This window comes from Empidonax traillii, unplaced genomic scaffold (genome assembly GCF_003031625.1).
Source record: "Empidonax traillii isolate 1590-97213 ecotype Southwest subspecies unplaced genomic scaffold, ASM303162v1 scaffold44:size1908036, whole genome shotgun sequence".
NCBI lineage: Eukaryota > Metazoa > Chordata > Aves > Passeriformes > Tyrannidae > Empidonax > Empidonax traillii.
This window is the reverse complement of record NW_020955237.1, coordinates 1,362,720-1,382,929: the sequence shown is the minus strand read 5'-3', so window position 1 is coordinate 1,382,929 and position 20,210 is coordinate 1,362,720. Positions and strand designations below refer to the sequence as shown.

Here is a 20,210-nt window from a genome sequence, read left to right as displayed (position 1 = left end):
TTTTTCACTTTTGGCTACAAGTCTTGTCTGAGTGATACACCACAATTAAACATGGTGATAAAAACTTTTATCTTACTGCAGGTGCACTTTCTAAATTAAAAAATCAACACCAAGAAGACCCCAACAGTACAATACTAACTGCCAATAAACCAGCACTCCTTAGGTCACTTTTCACTGTTGGAGCACTGTGTCGGCATTTTGATTTTGATCAGGAAGATTTTAAGGGCAACAGTAAGGTAAAATAACTTTTATTTACTCTCCGTGTGTTAGATATGTTAAATGCTCCACTTTAATTTGAAAACACATTGCTCTTAATTCCTCAGAGCTATATATTTTCTTGTAATGCATGTGGTATAGCTTTTTGGCTTTTAAATACATGGTTTTGCAAAGGCTATGCGGTAAGATTGTGTGTCTTCTTTTTCTTTTTGATATTTATGCTTTTTGTAAGAGAATAAAAACATCAGTTTCATCTTCAAATAGCTAATATTTTTGTTTTTATTTGCTCAGGTTAACATTAAGGATAAAGTACTTGAACTGCTGATGTATTTTACAAAGCATTCAGATGAAGAAGTACAGACAAAAGCCATTATTGGCCTTGGTAAGAAATATTAATAGCTTTTATTATTCTGCTCCAGTAAAAATATATGTATATCAGTGGGAATTCCTGTATTTGTTTAGTCACAAGGGAGTTTGTTTAAAATCAAAATTTACTGTGTGTTTTGTTTAAGAACTGGCTATAGAAAACCTGTCAAAAGGTTGCTAGTTGCATAATTCTGCATCACTCTGGGTGCTTTTGACAGTGAATGCCTTTTAGTATGTGACCAAGTTACCAAATTGCAAAGCACAGCAGATTTCCAAGGTAATGAAGATGTTATTTTTTTTCTCCAAAAGCAACTATATTGTAATTGCAAACCTTGTTTGTCAGTCCACAAGGTAAAAAAGTGCCGGAAAAACTTAGAATATTCTAAGTGTAGAAGCAAACATTCTGCAGGAGTCAAGGGAACTCTGGCAGTTTATACTGGTTGAGTGGCCTTTGTGAGATTAGCGTGGCATTTTAGTGACTTGCAGTGGTAAATGAACTGCCACTGTCTGGTTTGTATCATGTTCATTTTCTACTTCTCTCTCTATGTCTGAGAGAATCTTGTTTGGGCAGGCAGGTTTCTGGAAAAGTTCAATTCAGGGTTATTGCTTTATCTAAAATAAGTTGTCTCCCAGGCATCTGAGCTTCCACTGTATGATTTAACTGTGGACAAGATATCTACCTCTTCATGTTGCTATTTAGGTGACTTTTTAGATATTCTGCTTCAATTCAGCCTAGGACTCTGAGGATAAAGGACCAAGATTGAATCTTCATTTCATGTTCTGTGAGAAATCATTTCAAACAGCTGAGCAGGATCAGTGGCACTGGAGTTGCCTCTGTTGCGGGAGCAATGTTATGGACCTCCACTTGGAGTTTTTCTAAGCATTACATCAATGTACACAACACAACTGTAATTCAGTCCCACTTATTCATACTCTACAGAATAATACATGTGGGGTAGGAACTATATTCCTTAACCATAGGCATGATTACTTTGTTTGTGGATATGGAATATTCTGCATTTGCCAAAAATGTTTCTAAATTATAGACTGAATTGTGATGGGTTTTGGGCAAGGGGTTAAAATAGGGATGGCTGTCAGTAGTCATTCTGCAGATTTTTTTTTTTCTCTGCTTTGAGTCTTTATTTTAATTAAACCTCACTTTTTTCAGTGATACATCGATTTCATCTGAGTACTGGTTCCGTTCTGAGCGTAGGTGTTGGATGTATGGATGTATGATAAACAGTGTAAATTTCCATCCTATAGGCTGCTAATTGAGAAAAGTTGTCAAGGTCATTCCATGTTTGTGAGCAGCAATAAAGTGAAAAGGACTAGCAAGCTAATTCAACATCAGTACGTGGTGAAAGGTGTCACATGAACAGTGTGTACTTTCCTATCAGTATGTCATTTCAGTAAGGACACTCAACAGTTTTAGCCTTTGCTTTGGGATGTGCTGCTGCTGTTGAGGTTAAGCTTAACCCTAAGCTTAATAATTATGGTTGGTTATGCTTCTCTTCCAGATGTGTACTTACAAAGCAAGTTGAGGATATAAAATTTTGTTAGTCAATTTAGCTAAACTTGTAAGTACCTAACAGTTAATGTCTTAGTCAAGTTCAGTGCTTACTCTAAAGACTCTTAATAGGGTGAAAAGAAAGGTATGAAGAGTAATGGTGTGACGGCATCTCTTGAGATGTGAAGTCAGTCCTTAGAAAAACACAACAGGTGCCTTTCTTCATCTCCTATGACAGCTATGCTAAGTATGATTTCTTCCCCAGTTGACCAGGGATGGAAAAATACAAATTTCCCTGAGAAATAACTGGTGGTTAAGACTTCTTAAAGCAAATGTGGGTTGTTACACATACATCCATGTGCTTTTCATTTTTAAAATTAACCTTGAAAATGGGTTGGACATGCACAGAGGTGGTCAAGTTACAGACATCAATATGCACTTGTACAGAGTGCACAATCATACCACATAATCCTAAGATCACTATAATTCCTTTTCCTCCTCTTTTCCCACCTGCTTCTCTGCTTCTTCCTTTGAGACTGAAAGGCGATTTTAACACACTGAGGTCTTGCCTTGGACTTAACCTTTACCTACACTGTCTTTCTGTTTTAAGGAGCCATTTTCAAAAACGTGATTCAGTCTTCCTTCTGTTACAGCTATTTTTATATATTGTTCTTGTATAATTTTATTTTCTTTCATTTCCCCTCCCATTCTTCTTTTATGTTCCTTTATTTTCTGTGTGTTCATTCAAAAACTGAGTTTTCTGCAGTCATAAAAAAATACACTTAATGTCTGTTTTTCCTCCAAAGTATTTAAAAAATAATCAAATAGTTAAATGTGAATTAAATGAGGGTGTTATGGTCCCATTACTGTTTTTTATGATACTCTGTAAGAGTTTGTCAGCAGCACTTATAAACCTACACACACTATCTAAAATTGTATGTATTACTACTAATTTAGAAAAATTTTTATGAAATAAAGACTTAAGAACAGCTAGTTCCTTGGCAAGGGTAAGGCTGCAGCTAAAAACAGTTCTGGAGTGTGCATTTCCAACACATGTAGTCTTGGGAACACTTCAGATAGTTTTCAAGAGAAGACCTCAATAGATATGTGAATAATGACAGCAAGAGGCACAAATGTTACTGTGTTCAGTGATGGTTTTTTTGTTCTATTATGATGTTAAATATTCATGATATTCATCAATTTTCACACATTTTCTCTGCCTCCATATAAGTAACACTGTACAGTTTCAGGATAATGTTTGTCTCCAAAAGTATGAGAAAAATAACAGGTAATTTTTAGTAATGTTCCTTTTTTGTTCTTGTGAGATCTCCTAGTCACTGAGATGCAGCCACTACACTAGACCTGGTTCCAGACCTGTCTAACTCTTTAGTGCACCACCCTGAGTCAACACCCATTTTACCCCTCAAACAGAGTCATGGTTAATAGAACTGCTATGACTGTCAGAACTTCTTATAAGCTGTGGATGGTGTCCACATGGAACGCGGTACTGTTTGGACTAGAAAAAGCTATGCTGTTGGGAGGAGATAAATTTCATACCTCTCTATTGAAGGACTTAAAATGCAGAAATACAATTTCTAGGTTATAATAATGAGAATTATTTCCTCTGTTTTCCACCCTTAGGATTTGCATTTATCCAGCACCCAAGTTTAATGTTCGAACAGGAAGTGAAGACTCTGTACAACAGCATTCTTTCAGATAAGAACTGTTCAGTAAACTTAAAAATCCAGGTATTAAAAAACCTCCAGACCTACTTACAGGAGGAGGATACACGAATGCAACAGGCAGACAGAGACTGTAAGTGCTGAGTTCTTTTGCACTAATGAGGCATGCAAAACTTTGTTGCATACGATTACTGTGTGTCTGCACGGAGTCAATTAAAACTGTAATCAGATCATTAGTATGTACCCAAAGTATTTTATAATTAGGTATATTATTTAGTTTCAAGATATGAGGTATTTATACTTCCAGTATAAATACTGGAAGGGGTCTAGAATGCATCATTGCTATAATGATGGTAGTAATAATTTTTGTCAAAAAATCCTCTAATTTGCAGATAAAAAGTAAAAATCAAAACTTTCTTTTAAAAATGAAAAGCCTTTTCTGAGGAATAAGACCTAAATTAAAATAGTTTCTCTGTAGTTTTTTTTAATATATATTTAGACATTAGACTGTTCTCTATTTCATGCAATCATTTTAAGACAGCTCAAATGTGTATTTATTTTGAAACTTGAAAATCAGCATACATCAAGTAAAGCAAAACAAATGATTATACTGTGGTGAGTATGCTGTTGCTTTTGTCCTTTTCACAGGGAAAAAAGTAGCAAAACAGGAAGACCTGAAAGAAATGGGTGATATTTCCTCAGGGATGAGTAGTTCCATCATGCAGCTATATCTCAAACAGGTCCTTGAGGCTTTCTTTCATAACCAGTCCAGTGTACGCCACTTTGCTCTAAATGTCATTGCACTGACGTTAAACCAGGGCCTCATCCATCCTGTTCAGGTATGATAAGCTTTTGTGCTGGGACTTCTTGTTATTCATGTTTTAATAGACTTTCACACCTACTATGTAAATTTCCAGTTTTCCTCTTCTAGTTAAGTTATTAGTAATTTCTTATTGTAACAAGAGGCCTTTACAGAAAGCATATTTTGAAATCTCCTTTATGTTGTTTAGCCAGGGAGATTCCACGTTATCTGTATTCTGTGCTTTTGGATTATGATGTAAAAGCCCAGGCAGTTCCTAAAGAGCATGTAGAAATATTCGTCAGAGCATATTTCTATTACGAATTCAAGGTTTCATCTTTATCCTGTGCCAGCTTGCTTCCACCTAAATCATCCCTATATTCTCCAAACACTATGGAACTCCACAGTCAATGTCAGAATTCAGTCATCATTTCCGTTATCCTTTGCTCACATCATGTTTTTGTAATAAATTTTTGATACTGCAGCCACTGCACATGTTCAGTCATAATTGGTGTTTGGGGTTTTTTTTTAATGGATTTGTCTGTATTCTAAGATTGACTTTATAGTTTGAGAAAAAGGGAAATACTCATAACTTCTTTAGAATACTGGTGTCTCATGGTATTTTGTACTATTAACTTGCAAAAAGTAGTTAGGTAGAAAGTTGCATGGAGCTTCCTAGTTTCTGCAGTAGAAAAAAAGAGCAAAAAACAAAGAGAAAAAGGAGGTACAATGCCTCTGAATAACCATTTCATTTGTTTTTCAAGTGTGTGCCGTACTTAATTGCTATGGGCACAGATCCAGAGCCCTCCATGCGAAATAAAGCTGACCAGCAGTTGGTGGAAATAGACAAAAAATATGCTGGGTTCATTCACGTAAGTAATTCTAATTTAACATATTACAGAATACTGTTATATTCTTTAGTAGTTTAACATCTGAATATGCCTTAACTACAGAAAAAAAGAGTATAAAGTCACAAATAAACAGTACCTAAGCAGTTGTAAAGAAGATCTTAACTGTTTCCCCTGTTTAGATATTCTGAGAAACAGGATAAAATAATTTGAAGTGTCTTTTCTAGTCCAAAATTTCTTTTAATTCATAATTCACAGTACTATTTTCCACACTGAGTAGTGCTTGATAAGAGGGAAGGACAAGTGTTTCATAATGTTCAGCAGTGTTTTCCTGTATCGATGGACTAGGGAAGAGAACACTGTAATAGTTGAGTAAGTCCTTAGTGGAGGGGTATTAGAATGTAAAAAGCACCGATGCTTTATAAATTGTAATCTAAGCAGGAGGAGCATAGGACACTGTTTAGATCAAATGGATCTTGCTGAAAGGAAAACTTGAGAGCTAAGTGAGGACATGTGGAGTTGTGGCATAGTGCCAGTTGTTCTGCTTAAGGTCTGAAATTAAGCTGCAGCACTGTCGTTATTTTAGAAAGTCCCAGTCTAGGTTCAGTGTGTGTGTGTACTACACTCTAGGACTTTTCATGGGGGCTTGTATTGCACTGCAATTGGAGCACTGCACTGCTGATGGCATCAGCAGATATGTAATCCATTAGGTGAAGGGTAGCAGATGGAATTTAGTATGTTAGGCAGCTGGGATTAGCACAGTGTATAGATGCAGAGACAACTTCTCTGAACAGTGGCAGAGGTAGTATGAGGAGAATTGAATATAAAGTCTAATTAGAGATTCAGTTTGTTCTGAAACTAGAACAGGACCCTTGAATTAAGTAAAATCAACTGGAAATTATAGGATATATGAAAAAACAAAAACAAAACCCCAAAATCTCATTTTCTGTTTGTTAGTCCCGTTGCACTCATATGGATTCAGTTGGTTTCACTTCAAGTGATACCAAGCGTATATACTTGGTAAAATATTCTGTTCATGTATGAACACATTTCAGTGTTCTTGAAAATCATTTAAACTGGAATACCTGGCTCTAGTGGGTGGACAGATTAACTGTATATTTCTAGCACAATTTACAGTCAAAGCAGTTCACAAGAAATTCTGATCTCTGCCACAGGTTTGTCAACTCAAAAGGTAGTATTGTCTTAGTTTATGTTTTAAATTTAAACTTAAGATGAACATCCTTTTAAAAAGAGTAAGTTGCAGTCCTTTGGAAGCAATGGTTTGAATAAAACAAATACATTTCCATTTCAGATGAAAGCAGTGGCTGGTATGAAGATGTCTTACCAGGTACAACAGGCAATTAATACCTGCCCAAAAGATCCTGTGAGAGGTTTTAGACACGATGAGTCATCCAGTGCATTGTGCTCACACCTGTACTCCATGATCCGAGGGAACCGTCAACACAGACGAGCCTTCCTCATTTCTTTACTCAACCTCTTTGATGATACTGCAGTAAGCACCACATTTCCTTCACTTAAAAAGAAGCTAAAATGAAGCATTACAAGCTGAAATTCTACTCTTACAATGTATTTTTTTGACATAATTATTGACAGCTATTTTCCTAATGTACTTTTTCTGCTTTGTAATGTAAGGTATTTATCTATACAATAGAATGTATTTGTTATTTTTGCGTCACTCTGTACCTTTTTATACTCAGTTTGGACTGATCAGAAATAGTGTGTCTTCAGGTATGAGTAAATACTGCATGTATATATATTGTTTAGTGTGGGTTTGGGTGGGTATATAGAATAAAAATTCTGGTCTTTTTTTTGTGCCAGACTGTTAGGAACACAGCATAACCGTATGAATCCAAAATATTTGTGTGTGTAATTTTTTGTGTAATTTTTTTTCTTTAACTTTCAGAAAACAGAGGTGAATATGCTTTTGTACATAGCAGACAATCTAGCCTGTTTCCCTTACCAAACACAGGAGGAGCCACTGTTTATAATGCACCATATAGACATTACACTATCAGTTTCTGGTAGCAACCTACTACAGTCATTTAAAGAGGTATGTGTATTTGTATTTGTATTTATTACGGTGGCAACATAAGCTGCTCTCTGACATGCTCGATTTTTCAGTGTACCATTGTTATGGTGTGGACCAGTAGCATTGCTTTGTATGTAACCAGAAGTAAAAAACCAAGCAACCCTGCCTGCTCTGACCTGCATCTGGTAGACACTAGTTGTACTAGAATTTTACTTTCATTGCTGCTTACATGAATAGAAAACAATGATGAATTTTGAGATCAATGCTGTATAATTTCCCAGTATGGCTGAATAATAATTAATTGCATGCATCTGAAAGTACATGAACCTAGAATCATCATGGAATACTAGTTTATTGTGGTTGGTTGTATAATATTAATAATGAAATCCAGTTGACAGTTTATTTTATTATCTAATAGCTAATGACAGTTACATTTGTGTTGCCTGAGAGATACATAGTTTATTACAAGAGAGGGATGGGCAGTATTTCTTAAGGCAGCACATAAGAACATGAGTCACAGTAAGGATCTGTTGTTATGGCAATACACAACCCAGTAATTAAAAAGCCTCTGCCTCTTAGAGATTTCAGTGATTTTCTTTCCTGAACAACTCTTAACAGTAGAAGGTGCAAACTGTCAGGACGCAAACCTCTTTCTAGAATGTCCAGTCTGACTAATAAGTACAGGTTTTATTGATGCCTGAACATACAGTGCCTGGAAAGTACATTGCTTCACACTCTTACCCTACCAAAGTGGATTTTTCAGCTGCTAGAAAGAGACGTGTGCTGGAAAGCATATTCTTGAGGACCAGTGCGTAGCACCCTGCACAGAAAGCATAAAATCCTGGTTAGGGCACGTTATTGTGTATGTCATGAAAAATTGTGCCATATGCAGTAGTAATGCACATGTGAAATTCTGTAGCTCTACAGGTAGTAGAACTAATAACAGAAACATAGAATGGTTTGGGTTGGAAGATCACGTAGTTCCAGCTCCCTGTCATAGGCAGAGACACCTTTCATTTAGACCAGGTTGCTCAGAACCCCATCCGGCCTGGCCTTGAACACTTCCAGGGACTGGGTAAACACCTCTGGGGATGGGGCAATGGATTATTGTTATAAATACTGTCTATGATCAGTTTGGTCAGCAGTGTAGTTAGTGTCATGGAATTTTAAGAGACTAGAATTTAAACTATCTTGGACTAGTCTGTACCAAAGTACAGAAATTTCCATGACACACAGAAATAACATCCAGGTGAAAGAAAAACAGAATTTTCTTTCTGATTTATTGTATTTGCCCTTCTACTGTATTTTACTGTAACTGCTAATGAACTTAGTCTTTTAATGATATCATGTCATGGGAGTACTTGTTGTTTCAGCTCCTTGCAAAAAAAATCTGGACTTTGGATAAATTTTTCAGTATCTTTTTACCATAAAGAAATTTAAAATTATCAAGTTTTAAATCAATAACCTTGTTCAGCGAATTTTTGCTTATTTATGCCAGTAGTGATTTTGAAATGATTTTTTTAGAAACATACACGGTACTTACTCTAATTTTGGAATGTGTGTTAACTTCTCTGCCTTGCAGTCTATGGTGAAAGACAAAAAAAAGGAAAGAAAGCCTTCTTCAGATGAGGAGAGTGAGAGTGACAGTAACAGTGGCAGCGAGAGCGAAAGTGAGGAGGAAGCTTCTAAACCTCGGAGGTTACGGAAACGAGTGGACTCTGATTCAGATTCTGATGAAGAAAACGATATAAATGCTGTGATGAAATGTTTACCTGAAAATTCAGCTCCTTTAATTGAATTTGCTAATGTCTCCCAAGGCATATTATTACTTTTGATGCTGAAACAGCATTTAAAGAACCTCTGTGGATTCTCTGATAGGTAAGGCTATTTAGAGAATAGACCACTCGTTATGCAGTGAGTTATTTGTAGGGATTAGGTTTGGGAAATTTTTTTATTTAAGTTGATCATAACTACTTGTTTAAGCAATAGATTTTTGTAAGAGAGAAACCAATTGTGTTAATTTGAAGGTAATGAAACTCTGGCTTAAAAAAACCTGATTATTTCATTTCTTGCTGCGTTGTGTATTGTATATGGAATTATTAGAATATAACTACTTGAAGATTTTTAAAGTTTTTTGTTCAAATTACTCTGGACTTTCCTTAAAAGCTCTTCTCCATTTTTTTCTTTAAACAGTAAAATTCAAAAATATTCTCCATCTGAATCTGCAAAAGTTTATGATAAAGCTATAAACAGGAAGACAGGAGTGCATTTCCATCCAAAACAGACTTTGGATTTTCTGCGGAGTGATATGGCTAATTCCAAGATCACTGAAGAAGTGAAGAGGAGTATAGTAAAACAGTACTTAGATGTAAGTAAAGTTGCTTTGCAGAAAACCTGAAATCCTTTCAAACTAGGTAATACTGTATAAACTTGAAAGTATGTGCTGATGTATTGGATGAACATTTCGAAATTTTAAGTTCCTAGTCATCTGATGTGATAGGCTGACCTTCCTTTCAGGATGTTTAGCAGCATGATATTGAAAAGACTTCTAATAAGTTTAAACAGAATGAAAAGTAATTTCAACTGAAGAATATTCACTTTTATGGAGTATTGTCTAAGTTCGGGTATCCGTCTTGTGTATCTCTCCCATATAACTTGTTCACTTTATCCCTGTCTGTTTCTATCATGGGAACAGAGACTGGGTGTAGTTCATTAGCTGCTCCCCCTCTCCCAGTAACAATTGAGAAAACTTGCCATTTTGAAAACACATGAAGAAAGTTTTATGTATCCACTAAAAAAAGATACTGAAGTTAAGTTTGTAGAACAAAACATAAGCTGTTCACGTTTGTTCTGTGGTTTTTTTTTTACTCTATTCTTCTATGCTGCTGTTTGTTTCATCCATCATGTAGTGTGACATAAGTGTTTACTTTTGAAGTTACAATGTGGACTAATCTTTTTTTTAATAGTTCAAGCTCCTTATGGAACATTTGGATCCTGATGAAGAGGAAGAAGATGGAGAGGTGTCAGCTAGCACAAATGCTCGGAACAAAGCAATTACCTCGCTGCTTGGAGGAGGCAGCCCTAAAAACAATGCAGCTGAGACAGAGGACGATGAAAGTGATGGGGAGGATAGAGGAGGAGGCACTTCAGGGGTGAGGCGGAGGAGGAGTCAACGTATTTCGCAGCGTATTACGTAAAATGATTTTTATGTGCTTATAAATGTCAGTTTATTATATTAAATGTACACCAAGTAATGTAATCCACATGAAAAAAAGCATTTTGTAGATAGAGATTCTCTACTTAACCGTTTATACAACTTTTGTAGAAAGTTTAACAGAAAAGACAATAAAAAAAAAACCAAACTAGAAAATGAGATTTATCCCGTATAAAAAGTTATTAATTTTCCTTTGGAATGTACTGTGTGTTATCCTTTTTATTGTTGCCAAGTTTTTATGTAGCTTTATGATTCATGTGTATATATAATTTTATATATCAATAAGAGATAAAGACACGGGTACAAATTAAGAGTATGTGGTTTTACAAGGATATGTTAACCCCTTGGCGCTGGCGGTCGCGGTGCGTCTCATTGCCGGCAATGGAATGTGTGCCGGGAAATCCCAACTCCCGGCGTCAAGGGATTAAAAGCAATAAAAGCAATAATTTCACTAAAGTTCTTTTGTGTAACACTTGGTCTTTTTTCCCCCCAATGTTTTAGTCATTGAGAAGGTCAAAACGAAATTCAGACTCTACGGAGTTGGCAGCACAGATGAATGAAAGTGTTGATGTCATGGATGTCATCGCTATTTGCTGTCCAAAGTACAAAGACCGACCACAAATTGCAAGAGTAGTACAGAAAACCAGCAATGGCTTCAGTGTTCAGTGGATGGCAGGCTCCTACAGTGGCTCCTGGACTGAGGCTAAGCGCCGTGATGGCCGCAAACTGGTGCCTTGGGTAGACACTATTAAAGAGTCAGACATTATTTACAAAAAAATTGCTCTAACGAGTGCTAATAAGCTGACTAATAAAGTTGTGCAGACTTTACGATCGCTGTATGCCGCCAAGGATGGAACTTCCAGCTAATGAATTTGTACATGCAGCCAAATTTACAGGAAATGAAATAACAGAAAAAACTTGAAATACCAACTTTCTGGCAAAAAAAAAAAAAAAAAGTCAGTTAAATGAAGAGTAAGAATGGAACCTGGGACGTGGGGAAAAAAGAAGGAAATGTTTGGTAAACATTTTTGTGGGAGCTTCCTTCGCTGTTGTGCAGCAGAAACTTCTCAGTTCATTTTTACTCCCACTGTATTATAGTTTAACAAAAAAATTGTTTATATCTTGAAAAAAAAACCTTTCTGTTTTAAAAAAATAAACAAGTGAATGTTGGAAATTAGTCTGTTAATGTTCTTAATAAAGTGTTCTTGGAGTTTAACCTAGCAGCGGATGGCTTTCTTTAGCTTAGCCCAGTTTCCAGGAAAGCATTGTTTTTCCAGGCTGTAAAATGGCAGAATCTCCTGGATATATAATTTATTCTGTTGAAGAAAAAAAAAAAGGAAAGAAAAAAAAAGCATGCAGTATCTATGACCTATCTGCAGGAGGAGTTTTTGTAAATGTAGATTTTGATGTATTAGGTCACCCTGAAATATACAAGAAAAGGGATCCCCAGCAAATCTGGTGGAACGAATACTGCAATAAATTTTTTTACTTCTCTTTGTTACTTGTCTGTTTCCATTTGAATTTCTTATTGTAAAGATCTGTTTAAATCCATTTATATTATTTTGCAGTCTTTTATGTAAAATTTACTATATCAGTGGTTTTCAAAACAAGACATAAAATATTGTTTATACAGTTTGTATAGGCTGACTTCTGAATAATTGGTATCTTTTTATTTTTATCCCTAAAAGGGTGTAAACACAAGTTAACTCCAGGGTTTTATTGTATCCTGCAATATTTAGTATTAACTATATGATTTAGCACTGTGCCAAACACATTTTCAAGAGTACATTTTGATATAAAAAGAAACTATAGTTTATTCCTTGTATGCTTCAATTTCTTTCTAATGCTGTCCAAATGGTAATTTATGATAGTTCAAATTTGGGGAAAGCTGAATGAATATTCTGTTTGGGCAAACTGGCCATGTGTGCATTTCTCTGGGTTAATATAGAGAGGTCTGTGTCAAGAGGAGATCTATACCAGTATCTAAGGAGTGAATGGGTATGAGTCTGGCTAATTACACTACATTCCTTTACAAATGAATTTAAAAAAAAAAAAAAAAAAAAGAAAAAAGAAAGAAGTTTGTATATTAGACTATTTTTTTTTTTTACTAATTGAAAGGTGTTTTCACATTTTGTAAATTGAAAAAATGCTACTGAAATCTTCCAGAAGCATTTGCTTCAACTGCCTTGCCACAACCTTTCATAAGCAGTTTGTCTTCCTAGAGAGTAAGAAAAGCAGCATTTCCAAACAGGAAAAAAATCTAAGACAGCTAAACTTCTTAGGGGACTGTTAAACCCTGCTGTCTTTTCAAATGTATTTATGGAAAACAGATAATTCTTTTTCTTGTTATGCTTTGATTCTTTTACAAATTTAATACATGGCAGGAGGCTGTTTTTATGAAACTAACTCGCAGAATTCTGATCCTTTAGTCAATTTGTGAGGAATAGTAACAGTATTCCAAAATATTCTTATGTACAAAAAAACCACATTAAACAAATTATTAATAACTCCTCAGAATCCAATTAGTAAGTTGTTCCTATAGGAGATGCCTTTTTGGTGTTTCATCACTGGAATTTTTCTGAACAGAAATATTTTTAGCACCTCTTTGTTTTCACAGTTGATAGTGTTCGCTGTATGAAAAGCCACCTCTTGGGCTAAGATAGATATTGTTAAAGTAGGGAAAAGTTAGAAGAAGTACAAGTCACTCCCCTGCAGCACTGGAAGTGAGACATTTTTGTATCAAACAATGAAAGGCTGTATTTCTCAGGACCAGGTGCAGCTTTTATAGTGGGAGACTCAGAGAACAGAGTTATATAACATGTCACATGTTACAACTAAAAAGAGGTGAAAATACTTCACAAGGAAACTCCCAAGTGATAAAAACAAGGATTTCATACAGTTGCAATGTAAAATGAAATTGCCTGTTAGTCATCTCTGATGCGATTTATATTAAAGCAACTTATCTTTAATAGGTAATACAAATATTTCCTTGTTCATAAATACTTTCCTGGCTTTTCCAATAGCAAAAGACCGGGTTTTATTTCAATGTGCTTGGTATTTATGGGAATAAAGTTATCAGAAAGAAATTACGATTAAACAATGGAAACCTGAAGGCTAAAGTGGTCTTAGTTGAGGGGATTTAGACCTTTACCATATTGTGTGATATGCCAAGTGCTCCTTGATGGGATCTGATGGCTGTTATATAATTTACAGTTTTAAAACTGATTTTAGATTATTAAATAAATTGAATATGATTCTTACTAATGAAGAGTTGAATTTTACCCTCCTGAGCTACCCAGAGTAATACCTAGTTTTGTTTTGCCAGTCACAAGTGCGGCAGTTACCTGCTGTGAGAGGTTGCAGTGCTCGGTTTTGGTAAACCAGCCCCTGTTTGCTGTGTGCAACAAGGGCTGGTGATTTTCAGGAGCAGGAGGTCGAGTGCCCGAGGCTGCAGGGGGCATCAGTGCAGTGCTCAGCCTCGGAGTAGCAATTGCAGTGTTACCAACACAAACCACGTTGTCAGCAACAACGCGCACCAGGATGAGAGTTTTTCTATATTGTGTGTGTGTGGCGGGGGGTGGGGGGGGATAAAAAGTGTTTGGTTTGGTTTTGCTTTTTGTTTAAGTGCTGCAGTGCAGTAAATGATGCAGTGACATGATTTTACTCCTTTGTATTGACAAAGCTTTGTGGTATTTTTTCACTGTATGGCTACCGATTTTTACGTACGTGACTATAAGATTATTGAATTTTTTATTCTTCCTGCTTTCTTGCTTTGAGTACAGGATCTGTACGTGGAGCTTGTTGCAGCAACTTACCTAAAAAGGGGATATTGTCAAGCTTTTAGAATTAGCTCTAGCCATATTGTACTTTTTAAGAAAACACAGACACTTCCACAATCTAAATAAGAATGAAAGTATTATTTTTAACTTTCCACTTCAGTACTGTAAAATTGCAGAATAATTCCTGAATATTTTCATTATCTCTGCAGCTATACAAGATCACAATAGTTTTTGACAAAACTGTAATTATAAATAAGTATTTTTTTAAATGATTCAGTAATGCCCTTTTGTATTTTTGAGGTTCTTTATTGCTTATATTAACAGCTCTAACATGTATAAAGTAGGCATGGGAAATATTCAGTATAAATATTTTAGTGAGGTGTGGCCATTAAAAAAGCTATTTAAGTTTTTAAAATTTGAGTCAAAATTTAGCCTTTGTTTTGCTGTTGTGGTATCACTAGTGAGAATATTGTTACTGTGGAATAATTGGGTTGTGCTGAACATTAGCTTGAACATGAAATACCTTGTAGCACTAAAATAGTTCTTAAATGTGTTTGTGGCTCATTGCAAAAGAAGTTTTTAGTTGGGTCTGACTCGTGTGGTGCTAGTCAACAGCAGGACATTCTGCCAAATGCAGGTGTTAATACTGTTCCAGGAACACGGATGGATCACTCAGGCTGATCCTGACTGTGCAGCTTTGAGGCCCGGGCAGGTACAAGTGACCCTGAATTCAAACAAACTGCTTTTCTATGTGTCCGACACTCCTGAAGTCTCATGCCCTACCAATAGCAAGAGTCCAAGCCACAATTCCTATATCCTAGTTTTCTTCCACTCACCAAAGAGCCACACCATGATGGTTTTAGTGTTTTCATACCCCTGAGAGAATTTGTCATCTTATCAATGAAGTACTGAGTTGTAATGGGTGAGTTCTTAATGTAAGTAGTGAGTTTTTAGATTTCATGGTTCCTTGATTAAACATTAAAGTGTTATTGTTATATACAAATAAGTTCATAGTATTTTCATATTTTATTTACTTAAAATAAATGTTTTAAGAGTTCAGTTTGGACCCTTCCACAATGAAATTTGCAAGTTTTTATCCTAGAGTACGCATACACTTCATTGATCCCTTTCCCACTGTGCTCACACCACTCCAATTATGCCTGGGGCACCTGTAAGCCATCCAGGGAGTACATTTTTGGGTTAGTCTGGGAGAGTTCTTGCCAGTGCATGTTATTCCCGTCAGACATAACTATATCATTTCTAGTTTCTACATTATTCAGGTGCAGTTTTGCACCAAATTTTGGAGTTCTCTGGAAGGAATACTTTTTCTTGGCACTTATACAGTTGCATACAGTGCTCACAGCTACCCGAGTTCTTGGGTCAAATACCCTCCTCAGAACAATCCTTAGATTGTGGGTTGGCTTGGGGGGCATCAATGGGGTGGGAACAGAGGGTTTATCCCGCATGGAACAGCAATGACTCAGGCAACCAGTGCCAGTCATGTGCACTTGGCAGTTGTCCATCCAGGCAAGGGAATCTGCACTGGATTCAACTCTTCAACTGGAGCTGAAGGGATGTCACCACATAACTGACTGTCCCAGTTACAGTTTCTGACATAGAGTGGCAACTACTTCTCATTATTCCAGTGACTATTTATTTAAAGCAATCTGGTTTGACCTCAAAAGAGCTTTTCTCCATCGCTGTACTTGGTGCAGATGTGTTGAAAGGCTCCTATTTCTGTTCTGAAACAAGATCCTGCTTCCTAAAACCTAGAAAGGAAATTTCCATCCCCACCTCCCCAGGGGACTGGTTATTAAAAGGATCCTTCTGCTGTGCCTGTCCTGCAGCCTCTGTCTTGCAGGAAGCTCTAGTAATGAGCACTTAAACCACGTTGGGTGGGTACCACTTACACTGCCGTTAGCTGTGAACCTCACTCCCCAACACTGTTGTTTATCAAATCAGCTCACTTTCAATGCACTTCCTCCTTTCCCTTCTCCAGAATACCCTCTGAGTTTGTTTTACCTATCCCTTATTTGTAATTCTCTTCCCAACAACAGAAGGCTAGAAAATTTGCTGGAAACAGCCCAGTGTTGTCACTACATGTAATTTATTTTTGAGAAACCATACAGTCTGCTTCTCATTCAGACTTCACAAGCACAGACTGAAGACTTGGGTTTTCTTTGGGCAACAGTCTTTTTTCCGTCTCTTATTTTGCATATCTTGTTCTCTTGTTAGGATTTACTGTTGTACAGAAATATTGCTTAACTGCACTTAAGTTCCTATAAGCCAGAAATACATGTGTGGAGGGAGACATTCAATGGGTTTGTGTTTCCTTCTTAGAATAAATGTATTCTGTGAGCACAGGCAAACAAAGTGTAACAATTCCTTGAGGAAATCCATTTGTTTCATATTTATGGAGCTTTTTTATTTTGAACAGTCCCACTTGGAGATGGATTTTCAGACTCAAGGTCAGCCTCAAACACCTTCTGTGTGATGCATCCCTGCAGTTCTGTGTTACTGTTTGATCTCCACATACAAACCTGCAGGTCAGATTCAAATTCTGTGCTTCGCATCACTCCTCATCAATTCTTTTTATTTGCTGTACAAAAGTACTACTGTTGCCCTACTCCAGAAAGAGACAGAAAAGATTCCTTTCCTCCTCTCATATTGACATCCACATGAAATAATTGGTGCAGAAGTTGTTACAAAGTCTGTGTTCAGCCTTCAAGTCATCTAGACCAAACTTCCCAGACCTGCCATGTACAGGCTTCTACACACTTTTTGTCGTTGGGCAACCAATAATTACAGGATCCTCCATGGTTAGTGTAAATTTTTACTACCTTTGATTTTTAAGTGTTGACTGAGAAACCCCCTCAGGCCACTTCCTTAAATGTCACACTACACATTTTTAGGAGGGTGCACATAGATGGTCATAACAAGGCATGTATTTTTCTCAGCAGGCCCTTTTCTAATTTGTGTACCTTCTGAACTTTCCTTCCATCTATTTGTTCTGTCTCTCTACATCAGAAAAAGAAAGAACTTCCCATAATTTCAGTGTATTTAAAAAATTCCCAGTTGAGGATCAGGGTAGTCTTTTGGTGCCTTACCTCATCTGTCTTACCTGAAGCTCACAATATGATTTCAAAAGCAATTTAGGGTTGTATTTATTGTTTGGGTAAGTAGGTGTTGGTGGAGTTTTGTTCCTTTCTCTTCCAAAATTTTACAAATCATAGTGCAGGTTTAGCTTGTGTACATTCTCCAGTGCCACACACAATTTCTTGTTCCACAGCTGAAGACACTCTCTTGCACCTTCAGAATGTGTGAGCGTGAGGTTGAGGAGCTAAGGAGCCTGGAAGTCAACCACCTTCCCTTGTAGGTTCCCCTTGAAAATACTTATTTCTCCTTCTTTACTGGCCACTGGTGTTGAAACCAAAACATAAAGGCCAGCCCTGTGTATGTTCAGCTCTGTTTCACAGAGCTTGAAATCTTTTTAGTAGTCTCAGGTTAAATAGCCAGAGCTCTGGTTTAGAGACTCAGTTCTGCTGAAGGTGCATAACTAATGTCAGCCACCAGTAAATACCAATTTCTTTATTATCATAAAGACTCATATTAAAGAACAAAAACTATTGAAGTGGTATGTTCTTATTTTTGTAACTTGGTCTTCTTCATCTTCTTAATTTACCTTGTGATTTTTAGGTTGGTGGTGAGTGTTGTCTTCAATACCTCTTTTTAGGATTTGGTTTGTGGGGTTGGGTTTTTTTTTGGTTTGTTTGTTTTGCCTCTGTTTTGATGGAGGTTTTTTAACTTCCTACAAGAAAGTTTGGTCCTGAATTAAGCTGCTTTTGGGTTTTTAAAGCTGAAAACACCAAAGAAACCAAAGACAAAACATATATTAAAATGTAAAACTCATGGCATACAAAACACAGATTCTCTATATGATTTAACCCAATAAACATAATTGTGTGTTTAATGTGTGAAACTTCAGTATCTTTCAGATGGAAATGTCACACTACTAGACTTCTAAAGGAAGTTCAGTGTTTTACTGGGTGAGACCCCAAAAAAGCAAAACTGTTCTTTAGGAAAATGAAAGTTGCTGTAGCTTGTTCCACTTGAGCTGTTCTAAAAATCAACCCTTCCTTCTAAAATACTTTTCCTCCATGTCTCATTTTTTATTAGGTTATTCTAAGTATGCATGACACTATATATATATATATATATATTCTATTTTCCACATTTTCCTACTCTGTATTTCCTTATGTCTCTTCTTAACTAATTGATGTGTTCATCTTTCTGCAGCTGATGTTTCACAACTTAGTTTGGCTTCAGTGCAGAGACCTTTGGCTGTGTCCATGAGGAAACACTGGGTGTAGCACCAGGGAAAGGGTGGGGATGCCAGTGCCACTCACACTGCACAACAGTAAGATTTAAGGGGCCAGGACCTCTCAGGGACCATCCTGAGTCCCGGCTGCCTGGCCTGGCCTGGCCTGGCCCGGGGGCCCCTCCCAGCATCAGTGGTGGCTCCCAGTTGTGGGGCTGGGAGGGTCCTCGTTGCTGTCAGCCCTTCTCTTGGGTGATCCCTGGCTGCCTGGGAGTGGAAGCCCTGGGCACAGCCCCCTCTACATCCTGCTGCAGCATCTCTCGCTCCCTGGGGGAGGACTTTGGGAACTGGACCTCAGGATGGTTGCCAGGACAACTGACAATAGCAGCAAATCCTGTTGATGGTTGCCACGGCACTCGATCCTTGCAACAGGTATTAAGGATGTTTGCCATGACACCTGGTCATAGCAACAGGGTCCCAGGGAAAGCTGCTCTGCAACTCGACCCTAATGACAGGTTTAAGGGATGGTTATCAGGGCACCATCCCTGAGCACTGGGGCTCAGTGCTGGTTGCCATGGCACAGGTCCCTAGCAACATACCTCAGTGTCTGGTTGCCATGGCACCCTACCTCTGCAACACGTTTTAGTGATGGTGGTCATGGTGCCCAAACTCAGCAAGGGGCACTTCTGCCATGGCACTGCCCACGGCAACAGAGCTCGGCACAGGCTGCCACGGCACTGGCTGCGGCAGCGGGTCCTTGTGGGAGACATCTCAGCAACAGGACCTTCTGAAGACTCCCATGCCCCCTGATCCAAGCAACTTGTCCCAGTGCCCACTGCCCTGGCAGCAGGTCCCAGCAACCTTTGTCTTTGTCTGGTTTCTACAGCACCCAACGCTAGCAATGGGTGTTACTGCACCTGCTGCCTTCTCATCTCAGGCAAAGCACAAATTTGGCCCTGACCTCCTGACTGGGAAGCCTTTGAACTGCCTCTCTGCCCTTGTTCCAGTGATCTGTGATGCTTTGGATCAGGAGGCACCTAAAGTATTTCCTTCCCCACTGTTAAAATCAAATGAACTGACTGCTTTCTCTTCCTTCTCCCGGCTGGCTGTGGTCATGACACTTTCATATTTGGACAAAACAGTATTTTTCACAGTTACTTCCTGATGATTTCTTTACTCAAAGTCTTTCTCCAGAGTGGCAGCAAAGTCACAGTTTCATGCTTTGGGCTGACTCTTGGAAGGTACTGGCCCTTTCCATTTGGAGATGGTCACACCCAAGACTGAGTTTTCCAATCTGGTCACTCCTGTGAGAGAAACTGATGCAGATTCTGAGGACTGATAATAAAACGAGGGTAGTGTATGTGCACACGTACAGTCCTAGTGGTACAAAGCAGTGGGAGTGCTCCATGTGTAAATCATCTACAGCAGAAG

At 37.6% G+C, this 20,210-nt stretch overlaps 1 protein-coding gene across 6 annotated transcripts in view; it reads left to right on the top strand.

The window, feature by feature from the left end:
- Window positions 1-12,498, top strand: part of NIPBL (NIPBL, cohesin loading factor) — a 154,887-nt gene extending 142,389 nt beyond the window's left edge. For 3 of the 6 annotated variants that reach the window (XM_027878715.1, XM_027878717.1, XM_027878718.1), the window contains 11 exons: window positions 82-236; window positions 508-598; window positions 3,731-3,904; window positions 4,420-4,610; window positions 5,335-5,442; window positions 6,731-6,931; window positions 7,343-7,489; window positions 9,051-9,346; window positions 9,662-9,836; window positions 10,435-10,620; window positions 11,184-11,549. In XM_027878715.1, the coding sequence (XP_027734516.1) occupies window positions 82-236; window positions 508-598; window positions 3,731-3,904; window positions 4,420-4,610; window positions 5,335-5,442; window positions 6,731-6,931; window positions 7,343-7,489; window positions 9,051-9,346; window positions 9,662-9,836; window positions 10,435-10,620; window positions 11,184-11,549 (2,090 nt within the window). Of the gene's footprint in view, window positions 1-81; window positions 237-507; window positions 599-3,730; window positions 3,905-4,419; window positions 4,611-5,334; window positions 5,443-6,730; window positions 6,932-7,342; window positions 7,490-9,050; window positions 9,347-9,661; window positions 9,837-10,434; window positions 10,662-11,183 lie in introns of all 6 variants that reach the window. The other 3 variants (XM_027878714.1, XM_027878719.1, XM_027878716.1) reach the window with 2 other exon arrangements.
- The last annotated feature ends 7,712 nt before the right edge of the window (window positions 12,499-20,210 follow it).